Source organism: Mesoplodon densirostris, chromosome 11 (genome assembly GCF_025265405.1).
Source record: "Mesoplodon densirostris isolate mMesDen1 chromosome 11, mMesDen1 primary haplotype, whole genome shotgun sequence".
NCBI classification, from domain to species: domain Eukaryota; kingdom Metazoa; phylum Chordata; class Mammalia; order Artiodactyla; family Ziphiidae; genus Mesoplodon; species Mesoplodon densirostris.
Window position 1 is genome coordinate 8,130,709 of NC_082671.1, and position 16,994 is coordinate 8,147,702.

Genomic DNA, 16,994 nt, shown 5'->3' on the forward strand with positions numbered 1-16,994 from the left:
TGTCAAGTTCCCACCATGAGTTAGGCCCTGGATAGTTCCTCTTTCAGGCAGATGGAGCAACAGGAGGGGGCTTTCCCCCTGCCCCCCAAACCTCATGAGGAGGACCAAGCCCTCAGCACCCATCTGAGTGCTACATCCTTATCATGGATCAGTGCCCAACAGGAAACAGAATGCATCTCAGATGGGTCAAGACCATCTGCAGAAAGAGGTGTGGACAGGGGCCCAACCAGCATGGTGAGGAACCAGATGCCAGTAGGAAGAGGCGGAGTCTTGAAAGAGAAAGGGCCAACCTGTTGTTTCTAGAACCCAGTGAGGGTTCTAGGGGGCCATCTGACAGGAGCTGCAGTCGCCAGGGGAGGGAGCGGGGAGAGAGGGAATCCAGCCATTGCCAGAAAATATGCCCAGAGCTGGGAGAGAGTAAGGATAAAATATCCCAGCCTCTCTCCTCAGCCCTCCCATCTCTTGTGGGTGCTTCCCAGTGGCCAACCCCAACCAGGAGTTGGAGCGTAAGGGAGCCGGGGTGACACGCTGTGTAGGGTGTGTAGCAGTCAGCCTCCTTGTGGAAAGCAGGGCAGAGAGGATGGAGCATGCCTGGGGGGATGCTCACAGAATAGGCAGCGTGGATGTGGATGATTGGGCTTCATCCAGGCCAGGCTTGGGTGGGTACAGACCCTTCAGTGACCCATTTTAGTAACAGAATTAACATGTTGGGTACAGAAAAAAATAATCAGCGATTTCCCCTCTTCTGTTCAATTCAACTTGGTTTAAGTTACCCAAACACATCCCGAGACCTTACTCTGTGCTCCAGCTGGTGTCAGTGGCAGCATTGCTGGCTGGACCATCACCTCTAACCCAGAGATCAAGGTGGTGGAGGAGAGGTGGGAACCCAAGTCATTGTACCCGGAGGTAGAAGGTGGGACGTGCCCAAGGGGGTGTCAAATTCAGAGTGGGAGGCTGTGGGAGTTCAGAGGGGGCAGATCATTGCAAAGGTGGTCTCGGGGGAGAGAAAGACCAGGCAGCGGGGAGAGAAAAGTAGGTCTGGATGCACAAACTCTGGGCCAGGTGCATGCCGACACTGCCCCCAAGGCTGGCTATGCTCTGAGGCCCGCTTACATCCTGGGCCTGGAGTTCAAAGACACTTTTCTTTAAACTGCAGTATAGTTGATTTACAACGTTGTGTTAGCTTCTGCTGTACAGCAAAGTGATTCAGATACATGTATATATATATACATATACATTCTTTTTCATATTCTTTTCCATCATGGTTAATTACAGGAGATTGAATATAGTTCCCTGTGTTACACTATAGGACCTTGTTGTTTATCCATTCTGTATATAATAGTTTGCATATGCTAATCCAAACTCCCAATCCAACCCTCCTCCACCCTGCTCTTTCGAAAAGACACTCGAGCCTGCCCCTGCCTGTCTTCGAGGCACTGTCTGGTGGCCTTCCTTTAGTCTCTACTTCCTCCATGTCATCTATCTGGTCCCGTTACCACATCAAGCTTCCTAAAGCTCTACAAAGACCACTCACATCTCTGCTCAAAAAAACAGCAGCGACTCCCAGTGGCCTGCAGAGCCCAGCCCTAATTCTCTAGCCTGCCTCTGAAGATTCAAGGTCAGGTTCCATGCGCCTTCCCATGTCACCCCCTACTACTTCCCTCCACAGCCCCCTGACCTTGCACATGGCAGTGGGATGCCCCTCCCCTTTCTTTTCCAGCTAGCTCAGGGTTTTCAGACTTGAGCAGCATCCATCAGTCGCCCAGAGGTTTGTGAAAACACAGATGGCTGGACACACCCCCAGCTTCTGATTCAGCAGGTCTGGGGTGGACCCGAGAGTTTGCCTTTCTCACATGTTCTCAGGTATCAGCCGCTGCTGATGACCTGTGACCACACGCTGAGAGTCACTGCTCCAACCCAGTGCCGCCCATTCCTTGAGGCCTGTTCAGAGCCTCTCTGCGACCCCCTCCTCCACAGCCTTGTCTGTCTTCCAAGCCCACAGAAACTCAAACATCATCTTTCTCCTTGTCCCACTCAGAGGCCTCATACGGTCGTTCTGACAGTGAGCAGGAATCGCCCTCTGCTCTTTCTCTGACCGCATCATTCACACTGAATCAGGCCCCAAGTCCTGGCAGTTTTATTTTATTTTAAAAATATTTATTTATTTATTTATTTTGGCTGTGCCTGGTCTTTCTTAGTTGCGGCATGCGGGATCTTTAGTTGCGGCATGCAGACTTCTTAGTTATGGCATGCATGCGGGATCTAGTTACCAGACCAGGGATCAAACCTGGGCCCCCTGCATTGGGAGCGTGGAGTCTTACCCACTGGACCATGAGGGAAGTCCCAGTCCTGGGAGTTTTAATTCAGAACTCCTCCTTCAAGTCCGTCTCTCTGAGTTCAGACCTCATCTTCTCTCACCAGGATTCTTTTTTTTTTTTTTAACATCTTTATTGGAGTATAATTGCTTTACAATGATGTGTTAGTTTCTGTTTTATAACAAAGTGAATGAGCTATACATATACATATGTTCCCATATCTCCTCCCTCTTTCGTCTCCCTCCCTCCCACCCTCCCTATCCCACCCCTCTAGGTGGTCACAAAGCACCGAGCTGATCTCCCTGTGCTATGCGGCTGCTTCCCACTAGCTAACTATTTTATGTTTGGTAGTGTATATATGTCCATGCCAGTCTCTCACTTTGTCACAGCTTACCCTTCCCCCTCCCCATATCCTCAAGTCCATTCTCTAGTAGGTCTGTGTCTTTATTCCCATCTTACCCCTAAGTTCTTCATGACCTTTTTTCTTTCTTAGATTCCATATATATGTGTTAGCATATGGTATTTGTCTTTCTCTTTCTGACTTACTTCACTCTGTATGACAGACTCTAGGTCCATCCACCTCACTACAAGTAACTCATTTCGTCCCTTTTTATGGCTGAGTAATATTCCATTGTATATATGTGCCACATCTTCTTTATCCATTCATCCGATGATGGACACTTAGGTTGCTTCCATCTCCTGGCTATTGTAAATAGAGCTGCAATGAACATTTTGGTACATGACTCTTTTTGGTTTATGGTTTTCTCAGGGTATATGCCAGTAGTGGGATTGCTGGGTCGTATCATAGTTCTATTTGTAGTTTGGAGGTTTCTCACCAGGATTCTTGAAATCCTGCCTCTGGCGCTTGACCTCCTCCAGCTCATTGTTTGCTCAGCAGCTGAAGACATCTATCTTGTAAATCTACTCCTGTCCTTCTCTAGGTAAAGCTCCCTAGCGCCCAGGGTCAAGTCCCAGCCTCCCAGTATGGCACTCAAGGACCTTCATGACCTGGTTGGTTCCCTGGTCCTAGTCCCAATTTACCACCTTCTCCGAGAATCCGTTTCTGGTCCCACCTGGCAGAGAACCCACCCCTGGCCTGGGCACAGCACGTATGGCGCGTCCAGTGGGTGTCTTGTTTAGAGATCTGCATGTCTAGGTCCTGGCCTGGCTGTCCAGGTCCTGAAGGGGTCCCAGGACAGGTGAATGCCTGCTGACTGATGACTGGTGTCTCCCCCAGGCCCTGCCTTTTCTTTGGGGGAAGGCCCAGGTCCCTGCCTGCCTCAGCAAAGCCACAATGGACCCCGGAACCTCTCTTAGGCACCTGTTCCTAGTGCTGCAACTGGGTGAGTGCTCAGACTTGGAGCCTGGGTGCAGGTGGCCTGGGAGGAGGGGCTGATTGGGAAATGCAATGGTGGGGGGGGGGTAAGGCGGAGGCAGCGCAGCCACACCCTTGAGGCCTGACCCCCTGTTTTTCCACCTAGTGATGCTCCCAGCCGGCACTCAGGGGAAAAAAGTGGTGCTGGGTAAGGCAGGAGACCTCGCAGAGCTGCCCTGCAAAGCTTCCCAGAATAAGAGGCTGGTCTTCAGCTGGAAGAATTCTTACCAGACCAAGATTCTGGGGAATCATGGCTACTTCTGGCACAAAGGTAGGCTGGCCCCACTCCCTGTTCAGAGAGGAAAACCCCAGGGATTGAACATCCCTGGTGTCAGAGCCCAGCTCCTAGGAAACTCTGGGATCCTGGAGGTTCCAGCTGAGAGTCTCAGGGACTCTCCAAGTCCAGAGCCTCCCTCTGTCAGCTGCTGGTGGGCTGGGGAATGGCTTCTGGTGGTCTATTATAGTTTCATTATATTAATGGATACTAGAAAAATAACTATCATATAAAACCCATGATTTCATGAATATTGTTGCTACAGATCCATGACCATACTTTGTTTACTTCCATTAAAAGCAATAGAATGGGGGCTTCCCTGGTGGCGCAGTGGTTGAGAGTCCGCCTGCCGATGCAGGGGACACGGGTTCGTGCCCCGGTCCGGGAAGATCCCACATGCCGTGGAGCGGCTGGGCCCGTGAGCCATGGCTGCTGAGCCTGCGCGTCCGGAGCCTGTGCTCCGCAACGGGAGAGGCCACAACAGTGAGAGGCCCGCGTACCGCAAAAAAAAAAAAAAAAAAAAAAAAAAAAAAAAAAAAAAAAAAAGCAATAGAATGATTTATTTCTAGCTTTTAAAGTGGAAAGAATTAAGATTTCAATACTTCTTAGGAACGTTATTTTGCAGTAAAGGAGGTTATTTTCTCACATAAATTTTACCCTCATGCTTCTCTTTTTTTGAATTTTGGGGGAACACAATTCAGTCCATAGTAACATACTTTTCACTCTTCCTCTCATGAAATACAAATGAAAACCTAGACATTGCATATAGAACTAACATAAGAAGATTCTGAAAGGCGTTGAGAAGAGAGCAGACTGGTAGGGACCTCAGGGCCTGAAGAACAACAGGTTGGCGAGTTTTCTTTTTGCCTTGAATACCCCAGTCTTGGAGCTGAAGAAGCCAGCAACCTGGAAGCTCTGATGGGCACAGACGAAAATAAGCCTCACAGAAGCCTGTTCTCTTTAGTCAAAGGACCAGGAAAGGAGCAACCCAGCAAGACAAAAAACTTCAATATAACGACCGCTCTACTTCAGCCAAACACCAGAGGAAAACCGTGACCCCACACCCTCCCATGCCAACAAAGGCTGAATGGGAGCTTAAACTTCCACACACCCCCACCCAGGCTGTATAAGGCACCCAACACCTCCACTGAGATGGGATCAGAGAATGCAAAGTAGAGAATGGCGCTGTGCATCCCCACCAGCCAGTGAGAAGGCTCCTCCACCCCCTGTAAAGTCAGTGGAGATCATCGGAAGATCCTGGACTTCCACCCCACCCAGCAGTTAGAAGGCACCCCCCCCACTGAGGTGGTGTCAGAAGAGGTCTAGTGGAGAGTCAAGACCTTTACCATCACCCTGCAGTAACCAGGATCTATGGAGACCACATGGGGAACTGGAACTTCCCCACGTGAGGAACTGGAACTTCCATCCCTGACCAGTTATGAGGAGCATCCCCCTCTAGCACAGTGGAGGGTGAGAGGAGAACCTAGATTTCTTCCTCTACCTGGCAGTAATAAGAACAGTATAAAAGAAAGCCAGTTAAAAAAGAAGGTTTAAATAAGATCCAGAATCTCATAACATAACACTCAAATGTTCAGGTTCCAAGTGAAAATCACTCTTGATACTAAGAACCAGAAACATCTCAAACTGGATGAAAAAAAGAACCAACAGGTGCCCACATGGAGATGAAAGAGAGGTTAGAATTATCTGACAAATACTTTAAAGCAGCCATGATAAAATGTCCTTCAGCAAACAGTTACAAACATGCTTGAAACAAATGAAAACCAGAAAGCCTCAGCAAAGAAACAGAGGATGTTGGAAATTTCCTGGTGGTCCAGTGGTTAGGACTTGGTGCTTTCACTGCTGGGGCCCAGGTTTGATCCCTAGTTGGGGAACTAAAATTCCACAAGCTGCACAGCCTGGCCAAAAAAAAAAAAAGACTCTATTAAGAAGAGGAAAATTGTCTTAACTTATAAAATGTGAGAAAATATATTCAAACTACATATCCAACAAAGGACTAGTATCTAGAATGTGTAAACAACTCTCAAAATTCCATACCAAAAAACCCAAAAAAAATTCAATTGGAAAATAGGCAAAAGACATGAACAGACATTTCACCAAAGAAGACATAGAGATGGCAAATAAGCACATGAAAATGTGTTCAGCATCATTAGTCATCAGGGAAATGAAAATTAAAACCACAATGAGATATCACCACACACCTATCAGAATGGCCAAAATAAAAAATAGTGACAACACCAAGTGCTAGTGAGGATGTAAAGGCACTGGTTTACTTTTACCTTGTTGGTGGGAGTATAAAACGGTGCAGCTGCTCTGGAAAGCAGTTTGGCAATTTCTTTAAAAAACTAAACATGCAACAACCCAGCAATTGTACTCAGAGACATTTACCCCAGAGAAATAAAGATTTATGATGACATGGAAATCTGTATAAAATTGTTGACAGCAGCCTTATTAGTAATAGCCAACAACTAGAAACGACCCAGATGTCCTTTAATGGGTAAATGGTTATATCCATGCTATGGACTATTTTTCAGCAGTAAAAAGAATGAACTATAGATTCAGACAACAACCAAGATGAATTTCCAGAGAATTATTCTGTGTGGGAAAAAAAAAAAAAAAAAGCCAATCCCAAAAGGTAACATACTGTATAATTTCATTTATATAACATTCTTAAAATGACAAATTATAGAAATGGAGAACAGATTAGTAATTGCCAGGAGTGGGGGCAGGGGTCTGGAAGGGAAAGGGGTTTGGCTAAAACAGGGAAAAGGGTAACATCTTTATGCTGCTGGAAATGTTCTGCATCTTGATTTGTATCAATGCCAATATCCTGGCTGCGATATCGTGCTATAGTCTTGCAAGCTGTTACCTTTGGGGTTACCTGGATCAAGGGTACTCCAGGGGCTTCCCTGGTGGCACAGTGGCTGAGAGTCCGCCTGCCAGTGCAGGGGACACGGGTTCGTGCCCCGGTCCGGGAAGATCCCACATGCCGCGGAGTGGCTGGGTCCGTGAGCCATGGCCGCTGAGCCCGTGCGTCTGGAGCCTGTAGGCCACAACAGTGAGAGGCCTGCGTACCGCAAAAAAAAAAAAAAAAAGGTACTCCAGATCTCTCTGCATTATTTCTTACAATTGCATGGGAATCTACGGTTTTCTCAGAATTAAAAGTTTAATTTAAAAAATCAGGGACTTCCCTGGTGGTGCGGTGGTTAAGAATCCCCCTGCTAATGCAGGCAACATGAGTTAGATCCCTGGTCTGAGAAGATCCCACATGCCGCGGAGCAACTAAGCCCACCTACTAAGCCTGCGCTCTAGAGCCTGCAAGCCACAACTACTGAAGCCCGCGCACCTACAGCCTGTGCTCCGCAACAAGGGAAGCCACCGCAATGAGAAGCCCATGCACCGCAACGAAGAGTAACCCCTGCTAGCTGCAACTAGAGAAAGCCCGCACAACAACAAAGACCCAACACAGCCAAAAAAATAAAAAAATAAAAATAAAAAATCATCAGAGTAAAAAGATTAGGTTTCATAGTTTCAAAACAAACAGAATGAAAAAGCTCCACATACACATGCTTAGAAGGATGTCAAGCACATTTTGTTAAGTGGAAAGTAAGCTATGGGCTTCCCTGGTGGTGCAGTGGTTAAGAATCCGCCTGCTCAATGCAGGGGACATGGGTTCAAGCCCTAGTCGGGGAAGATCCCACATGCCATAGAGCAACTAAGCCCGTGCGCCACAACTACTGAGCCTGTGCTCTAGAGCCCGTGCTCCGCAACAAGAGAAGCCACCGCAATGAGAAGCCCGCGCACCACAGTGAAGAGTAGCCCCTGCTCGCCGCAGCTAGAGAAAGCCTGTGCGCAGCAACGAAGACCCAACGCAGCCAAAAGTAAAATAAATAAATCTTTAAGAAAAGACAGTAAGCTATGTATGTATCAATAATATACTCCCATTTTAATTAAAAAATTCAATATGTGTGAATATATGTCTGCATGAGCAAAGAAAAAATCATGGAGGAATCCACACCAAGTTGTAGTATTAAGAGGGTGGGCAAGGGCGAAGTGTTGAGTCTGTATAATTTTTGTAGTTCAAATAACTAACGGAAAAAGTAAAGATGATCTTAACACAACTTTAAATATGTATATTATGAATATTTCCATTTGATTAAATATTATTTATAAATATCATTTTTGGTGCCAACCTAATAGTCCATCGAGTTTATATGCTCTAGTGTTCAGCCATTACCCTTTCATCTGATCTTGTACCCTATTAACAACACTGTAATTATTGTTTTTGTACCTACGTTTTGGCTTGCATTTAAAAAAAATTTATTGGGATATAGTTGCTTTACAATATTGTGTTAGTTTCTACTGTACAGCAAAGTGAATCAGCTATATGTATACATATATCCCCTCTTTTTTGGAATTCTTTCTCGTTTAGGTCACCACGGCTTGCATTTTAAAATTATCATTTTAAGGATAAAGTTCTAGAAATGAAACTAAGGGTATGAGCTTTTAAAAATAGTTGGTAGGGGCTTCCCTGGTGGCGCAGTGGTTGAGAGTCTGCCTGCCGATGCAGGGGACACGGGTTTGTGCCCCGGTCCGGGAAGATCCCACATGCCGCGGAGCGGCTGGGCCCGTGAGCCATGGCCGCTGAGCCTGCACGTCCAGAGCCTGTGCTCCGCAACGGGAGAGGCCACAGCAGTGAGAGGCCCGTGTACCGCAAAAAAAAAAAAAGTTGGTATATACTGCAAGATCATTTCCAGAAAGGTTCTAGCCATTTACAGTAAGTCTAGATAATAATGTCACTGTGTGCCTATCTCACCAGCACCCTTGTTGACTCTGAATAGTAATACTTAAAACATTTTTGTTTTTTTGTTAATTTGATAGTGGAAAAATATATCATTGTTGGTTTAATTTGCATTTCTATGATCGCCTGTGAGATTGAAACATATGTGCTCCCTTCTAAACATTCTTACCTCTTTTGTGTCGACGTTTTTGTACTGTTCCCATGATTTGAATTTCCTTCAGAACAGCTCCCCTTCCCGGCTTCCTGATCTCTGACCATGGCAGTATCACTCTCCTGACTCCCCCAGTTTCTGAACCATAGAGCCAATTTTTTTTTCCCTACTTCAGTCCCGATTTCCCATCAGTCACTGCTTATGGCCATTCCTTCCCGTGGAAATGTTTTTCTGCTTCATCTTCTTTGTTCTCATTAGCCAAGGCCACATACCCCTCCCCTGGATTACAGTGGAAGCTTCCTGGCAAGTCTCTCTGCTACCAGTCTCTCCTACTTCAATTCTCTTCCTCCTGCAGCAGTACCGGCTCCCAAAGCAATGCTTTGCGTGTGTCACTCCCTAGTCCATTAGGCTAAGCCTGGAAGCCTCTGCCTGACATTCTCCCCCTCAGTATCGCTTGCTGCAGCTCCCCAGCCAGAAACCTCACACCCAGGTGTTTTCCTCACTGCTTTGAGGTGGTTGCCTTTGCAGCTTTCCTGGAGCTTTTCCCCCTTCCTAGATGTCCTTGCGGCAACCCTTTCCTCTAGCTCACCGCCTGTACTTCTTTTAAGGCTTGGTTCAGTACTGGTTTCCTCCATGAATTGATCCCAGACGCATTGATAATCTTTGACCTTTCACAAAGTAGAATCACTTTTACAAAGTATGGAACAGTCTGGACAAGGGGGTCATGATGAGGCTCGGAAGACGTTTTAAAAGGGAAGCAAGGAGGAAGTTATTTTAGGGAAAGGGTGTTACATTTCATTTGGAACCAATTGAGTTTTGGGTGATGGCAGGACATCCAGCTAAAGTCATCCCTTGGGCCACTGGAAATGTGGGCCCAGGATGTAGGCGAGAGGCTGGGGCTGGGGGTCATCTGCAGAGTCGACAAGGGATGCAGTGGAATTGAGAATGTCTACAGAAACGGGGAAGAGGATCCAGGAGAGAGTCCGGAGTAGCACCTAAATGTAGATAGCAGAATTGGAGTCCAAGATGAAGAAAAGGGAAGGGTGCTGAGATGTGGAGGAGAGAATCGAAAGAAGTGACACGGGGGCAGAACCAGAGGAGGCTACCCCTTCAAGAAGTTTGGTAGATTGTAAAAGGAATGTAGTAGGATTTCAGAAAAACTGGGGAGCTAACCAGCACACGGATCCAGGGGAGAGAGCAGGTAGGGTAGGGACTCCTGCAGGACAAATGAAAGGGGAGGTGGGCAGAGCTGGAGGAAAATCTGGGGTGGGTATGAGCCCAGGGCTACAGGTTATCTGGAAAGGCCTCCTGGAGAGGGTGGCCCTGAGCAGCGGGAAGGGGCTGTGAGGTCTGGAAGAGGCAAGAAGGGAGAATGACAGCCGACTTGACAGTAAGTCTCGCGCACCAAGGCCAAAATGGGGAGAGGGCCAGGGGGTTGAGGGTGGGAGCTTTATCTCAGCCGCCTTCACCCCCTCCCTCCAAATATGCGTTCTAAATAAAAGCCTGTGTGTTCACTGTGCAAATTTAGCTTCTAAAGCCCTTCATTGTAATGAAGTTCTGGGGCTGCTGCTACACCCAGAAAATGGTTAGCTAAAGAGAAGAGCTCCCTCTGGGTGCTGGTTGTTAGTTCTGATGAGGAGACTGGAGGAGGCCGCATGTCCATGCTTGCAGAACTTTCCAGAGACAGTATTGCATGACGTACCCAACAGCCTGAATCTTAATCCTGGCTCCACCACTTACTGATGTCAAAATTCAAAAGGTAGAAAAGGAAATAAAGTGAAAAGCCCTCCCACACCTGTCTCATGGGGATGCACTTCCTCTCCCTAGGGACTACCAAGGCGACCATTTCCTTATGTTCACCTCTAGAAATATTTGTTCATATACCAGGCAAGATAGATAGAGAGACAGATAGATAGATGGATAGATAGATAGATATAGATAGATAGATGTTAACTAACTTTCCCCCTCCTTTTCAAGCAATGGTAACCTGCTTAATATCTTGCTTTATTCAGTTGATGATGTTTCTTAGATATTATTCCATCTCAGAATAGAAAGAGCCTTCTCATTCTTCTCTTATAGCATTCCACTGAATGGGTGAACTCTAATTTATTTAATCTCTCCTTTCTTGGTGAACATTGAGTTCTGCATGTGCATTTGTAATTCTGGTAGATATTACAAATTACCTTCCAGGGGAAGGGATAAATTGAGAGATTAAGACTAACATATACACACTACTATATATAAAATAGTTAACTAATAAGGACCTACTGTATAGCACAGGGAACTCTGCTCAATACTCTGTAATGACCTATATGGAACAAGAATTTTAAAAAGAGTGGATGTATGTATATTTAGAACTGATTCACGTTGCTGTACAGCAGAAACTAACACGACATTTAAAATCAACTATACTCCAGTAAAAATTTTAAAAATGAAAACGAAAACAAAACAAATTACCTTCCAAAGAAAGTGTACTGGTTTATGTTTCTGCCGATAATGTGTAAGCAAGAGTTTGGGCAACTATTTAATTTCTCTGAGCCTCACTTTCCTTATTTGCAAGATAAGCAAAACAGTACCTATGTCTCAGAACTGTTGTGAAGATTACTTGAGATGATGCATGTAAAGTGTTTGGCATGTAGGAGTTGGTGCTCTCTAAATGAGGGTAAGATTTTATATTTTGGGTTAGTGAGATGTTGTCCTGGCCTGGTAAAAGAATGTGTTGGGACCTCCTCGCCAGTCTGGGGTTCTCGGATTAGGACCTGAGGCAGATTCTGCTGGAAATGAGCAACTCAGATCAGCAGAGTTGTGGGCACCGCCCTCGCCAGGGGGTGCCGTGCCTCCAGGGTACCCCAACCTCCTCAATACGGTGGCATTCTACTCCCAGGTGCCTCCAAGCTGAACTCTCGAGTCGAATCAAAAACAAACCTGTGGGACCGAGGATCCTTTCCTCTGGTCATCAAGGATCTTGAAGTACCTGACTCGGGGACTTACATCTGCGAAGTGGAGGACAAGAGGATCGAGGTGGAACTGCAGGTGTTCAGATGTGAGTGGGGCGGCCTGGGATGAGGACACCTCCAGCCAATCTCCCTTCCTCCTTGACTCCCATCCCCATATACCCAAACCAGGGCCTGAGCTGGTGGCATTTCAACAGTCCAGAGACTGATCAGAGAGGCCGCCGCGGCTCCTCAGCCCCTCCTCAGGCCTTGGGTCAGGCAGGGGGGGAGTCGAAGAGACCTAGGGGTGGGGGTGAGGGGGATGGAGAGGCAGGAGACAGAGGGAGGACTGAGACAGACGAGGAGAGGGGGAGGGGAGAGGGAAACGCTGCCTTGGGCGGGGGATGGGCAGAAGGGAGATGCTGGGATGGGGGTAACGAGAGACACGCCTGGTCTCCTGGCTCCTTCCCCTCTCCTTGGAGATGGTGCGTGTGTGTGACACGACTGCCCTGCTGCCCCCACAGTGACTGCCAGCTCGGACACCCACTTGCTGCTGGGACAGAGCCTGACCCTGACCTTGGAAGGCCCCTCTGGTAGTAACCCTTCAGTGCAATGGAGAGGTCCAGGCAATAAAAGGAAGGATGAGGCCAGGAGTCTGTCACTGCCCCAGGTGGGGTTGGAGGACAGTGGCACCTGGACATGCACCGTCTCCCAGGACCAGCAGACGCTGGTGCTCAGCAAGCACATCCTGGTGCTGGGTGAGAGGCGCTCCCCTCCTCCGCAGGCCCCCCGGCCTGACGGACGGTCCCTCTTCTCTCTCTGCTGCTCCACTTCCGGGTCTGGTGTGGGGTGGGGGTGGACGGAGACCAGCGTCAGGGCCCCCTGGAGCGGAAGTCTGCCCTGGGGGACATACTGGGCCCTCTCTTCCTCAAGATGCTGATTTACAGCCATGCCTCAGGGTAGTGGACATGGAGGAAGGAAGGGACAGGGGATATGAGGATGTGAGGGACCCCAGAGACCCAGGAGGAAGCCCCGAAGGAGGGCTGTCCAGGGCGTCTATGTTCTTCGTTGCCTCAGCTCCCCCCACGAAGTTGGCAAAGCCACTAATTCAGGGACACTCACAGCAGCAAGCCAGCATCGGGAGGGAAAAAAAGAGCCCAGAAGGCAGGCACTACCTCAGATCCTGTGCTCCAGGTGCTTATGGGACACACGATAGGGTAGCGTGGTGGTGAAGTGTGTGGACTCTGGTTGAAATCCTGGCTCTGACTTAACCGTGTGGCCTTGGGCAAGTTACTGAACCTCTCTGTGCCTTGGTTTCTGCATCTGTAAAACAGGGATGGTCTAGCCTACCTTGTCGTGTTATGGGCAGAAGTAACGTACGGAATGCACTTAGAACAGCACCTGGCACGTAGTCAGCCAGTATCTGCTCTTATCTTGTGAAGGGTGATATAACTTGTGTACCCAAGTGGTGCAGGCCAAATGGCCTCTGTGCTCCAGGATCCTGAGGGAGAGGCCCCTTGTGTCTGGGCTGTTCTAGGAGGGCTTCTAGGGGGAGGGGGTGTTGCCGTGGGACCCCCCTGGGGTGCAGAGCTGAGAGAGGAGAGGAGAGGTAGATGGGAATTTAAGCGCCCGAATGGCAGCCTAGGTGTTTGGACTCAGCTGGTCTCCTCCCGTCTCCCCCACCACGTGCCTACCCACCGCGTGCCTGCGTATGGACCCGGGTTCTGTCCTGTCCCCCTCCAGCCTTCCAGGAGGTCTCCAGCACAGTCTATGCAAAGGAGGGGGAGCAGGTGAACTTCTCCTTCCCACTCACATTCAGAGATGAAGATCTGAGCGGGGAGCTGAGTTGGCTGCAGGCAAGGGGGAATTCCTCCCCCCAGTCCTGGATCACCTTCACCTTGAAGAACGGGAAGGTGACTGTGGGAAAGGCTCGCAAGGACCTCAAGCTCCACATGAGGAAGGTGCTCCCCCTCCACCTGACTCTGCCCCAGGCTTTGCCTCAGTACGCAGGTTCTGGAAACCTGACCCTGGATCTCACCAAGGGGAAGTTGTATCAGGAAGTGAACCTCGTGGTGATGAGAGGTGAGAAGCTAGGCTGAGAAGGTGAGGGCGGGGCGGGGCTGGAGGGACCTGGCCCTGGGACCCTCCAAGGCAGGACAGGCCCCCAGAGGGATGCCTCGGCCCTGGCTGCCTGATGGAGCCAATCGAGAGCTGGTTTTGAACTGAGGTTGCGATCCTCTGTTCTTCCCTGACGTCCAAGAGCCGGCCTAGGGTGGCCCCCACTAGAATCCCCAAGGGGCCTCCCTGAGAACCAGGCTCTAGTGTGCTGCCTCTGCCCGGCCCTCTGTGACCCCGGCTAAGCCCCTCCCCTCTGTGGTCAGGTTTCTCCTCAGGAGGATAACAGTACGACAGTGATGGTGACAGTGTCAGGCGCCACACTGAGTTCTCCCCATCCTTATCTCCTTAACCATCATAACAAGCTCATAAATAATAACGGTTAATAGTTGATGCTTTGTACCTGCCAGGCCCCATTCAAGCGCTCTACATGTATTTCTCCATTTAATCTTTGTCTGGGGCTCAGGTGGGTAAGTAACTTGCTCAGGGACTCACAGAGTAAGCAGTGGGGCTGGGCTTCAAATCTAAGACTGTTGGGCCTCAAAAACCCTGTTTCCGGGGCTTCCCTGGTGGCGCAGTGGTTGAGAGTCCGCCTGCCGATGCAGGAGACACGGGTTCGTGCCCCGGTCCGGGAAGATCCCACATGCCACGGAGCGGCTGGGCCCGTGAGCCATGGCCACTGAGCCTGCGCGTCCGGAGCCTGTGCTCCGCAACGGGAGAGGCCACAACAGTGAGAGGCCCGCGTACCGCCAAAAAAAAAAAAAAAAAAAGCCCTGTTTCCTCCATTATAACTGCAGGAAAATGTGCTCTGAGAGGCTAAAAGAGGGATGCCAATGTAAAGTATCATTTTCATTGTCCTATGAATCCCCTTAGAGCATGGAGGTGCTGGGAACCCAGAGGTCCAGGCTCCCAGTCTCAGGCTCTTGTCCCTCTGCAGTGACTAAGTCCCCAAACAGTTTGACCTGTGAGGTGCTGGGACCCACCTCCCCCAGGCTGACACTGAGCTTGAAGATGGAGAACCAGAGTATGAGGGTCTCAGGTCAGCAGGAGCTGGTGACGGTGCTGGGCCCTGAAGCAGGGATGTGGCAGTGTCTACTGAGCGACAAGGGCAAAGTCCTGCTGGAATCCAAGGTCAAGAGTGAGTGAGAGTCCAGATTCCGTGGCCCAACCCCGAGCCCCGACCTCCTCCACTGCAGGACCCTCCCAAGGCTGGTGGAGACCACACAGCCTCCCAGTTGCTCTGAGATGGGTGGGTTATAGGTATGGTGCCTGGACACAGGGGTGATGAGGTGAGGTGGGGTGTGGTCCTGGGTTCTTGTAGTCCTACAAGTTCCCATCTCCCTAAGGTCTACAGCCCAGGAATGGGGTCCACCTGAGCAAGAGCCCCCCTCCCTGGCTCCTCTTCAAACCCAGACAGACACACACACACACACATACACACATTCATGCGCACGGCACATGGCGTGGACCGCCGCTTCTAGCTCCCCAGGGTACAGTGCAGTGTCTAAACCTTAAAACCCCTTCCCCAGCCTTTCCCTGCCAGCCCTGGGGGCCCCTGAGGGCCCCGTGCACCCTGCCCCGCTCTCCCAGACCAAGGACCAGACCCAAGTGTGGCCGGACAATGGGGCCCTCCCTCCTCAGGCCCCCCGCTGCGTGCCCTGTGCCTGACTGCAGCGGGCAGGGAGCTGAGCACAGCTCTCTCTCTTGCAGTTTTGCCCCCAGTGCTCACCCACGCCTGGCCGAAGCTTCTGGCTGTGGTGCTGGGGGGGATCACCATTCTTCTGCTTCTCACTGGATTTTGCATCTTCTCTGCTAAATGCTGGCACCGCAGGGTGAGTGAGCCTCCCCAGACGCCCTCGTTCCCCCGCAGGGCACTCGAGCACCTGAGGCCTGTACGGCAACACGGATACCCTGTGTCGGTGACCTGCTTCTGCTCTGGCTCCCTCGGCCCACTGCTCAGCAGCCTCACTGCCAGCTGGGCCCCGTCCCAGATCCCACGCGGAGGGAGAGACAGGAAGGCACAGAGTTAATTCTGGGACAGATGGCCTCAGCCACAGTCACCGTCTCTCCCCTCCCACGCCCCCCTCCAAGGGGCAGCTCCCTTTCAGAGGCCTGGGACCCTCACGACTCCTCTCTTTCTCCCTGGACAGCGCCAGGCAGAGCGGACGTCTCAGATCAAGAGACTCCTCAGTGAGAAGAAGACCTGCCAGTGCTCGCAGTAACTAGGGGACAGAGAGGGAAGGGGGGAGAAGAGAGGGAAGGGAGGAGAGGAAGAGAGGAGGAGATGGGGGCTAGAGGGAGGTGGTGGAGAGGAGAGAAGCGGGCAGGGATGGCCCAGGAGGTAGGTAGCTGGCGGGGGGTGGAGGACGGCGAGGTGAGGGGCAGGGGGCCTGCGATGTGTCCAGAGGCCATCACTGAGCTGGAAGAGAAAAGCAGGGTCTGGGAGCCAGGGAGGGCCTGGAAAGCAAGGAGTTGGGGAGGAACAGACGTGCTCCTCTTATTCTTCGTCCCTCCAGCCGGCTCCAGAAGACGTGTAATCTCACCTGAGGCCCCAGCCAGGAGGAGCTTCCCACCTGCAGCCTCCCCAGCTGGCTCCCCCTGCATTTCCTGTTGGTCTCCTGGGCCTGTGGACCAGATGAATGTAGCCGGAATAGCGCCTCTGTCCGCCTCCTGCCCTCCCCGTCCAGTGGGCCTTGGGTCCGCTCTTCCAGAGGCTCACTCACACCCCCTCTTCCCATTTCCTTTTCACTCAAACCCTAGCCCTTCTTTGATGATTTCTTCTCGACCCTCTCCCTCACTGCTCACTTGCATCTCAGGGGAGCACGTGGGACCAGCCCTGCCTGGCCTGGAGGGTGAGGCTGGGTGTCTGAAGCACGAAGCACAGGGCTGTCACTGTACGGGAGAGGACCCTGGGACCAGAGAAGGCAGGGACTAGCCCAAGGTCACACAGCCAGTCAAGGATGGATCCAGATCCAAAGGCTCCTGACTGCCAGCCTGTGCTGCTCCATTCTC

The 16,994-nt window shown here is 50.4% G+C and overlaps 1 protein-coding gene across 1 annotated transcript; it reads left to right on the forward strand.

Annotated features, from left to right (window-relative positions):
- Positions 1-3,609: 3,609 nt before the first annotated feature.
- CD4 (CD4 molecule) lies at positions 3,610-16,529 on the forward strand. Its single transcript, XM_060112946.1, has 9 exons — positions 3,610-3,658; positions 3,797-3,961; positions 11,819-11,977; positions 12,392-12,625; positions 13,611-13,949; positions 14,920-15,120; positions 15,693-15,814; positions 16,133-16,200; positions 16,499-16,529. Exons 1-9 carry the CDS (start codon positions 3,610-3,612, stop codon positions 16,527-16,529), a joined length of 1,368 nt encoding a protein of 455 aa, XP_059968929.1.
- The last annotated feature ends 465 nt before the right edge of the window (positions 16,530-16,994 follow it).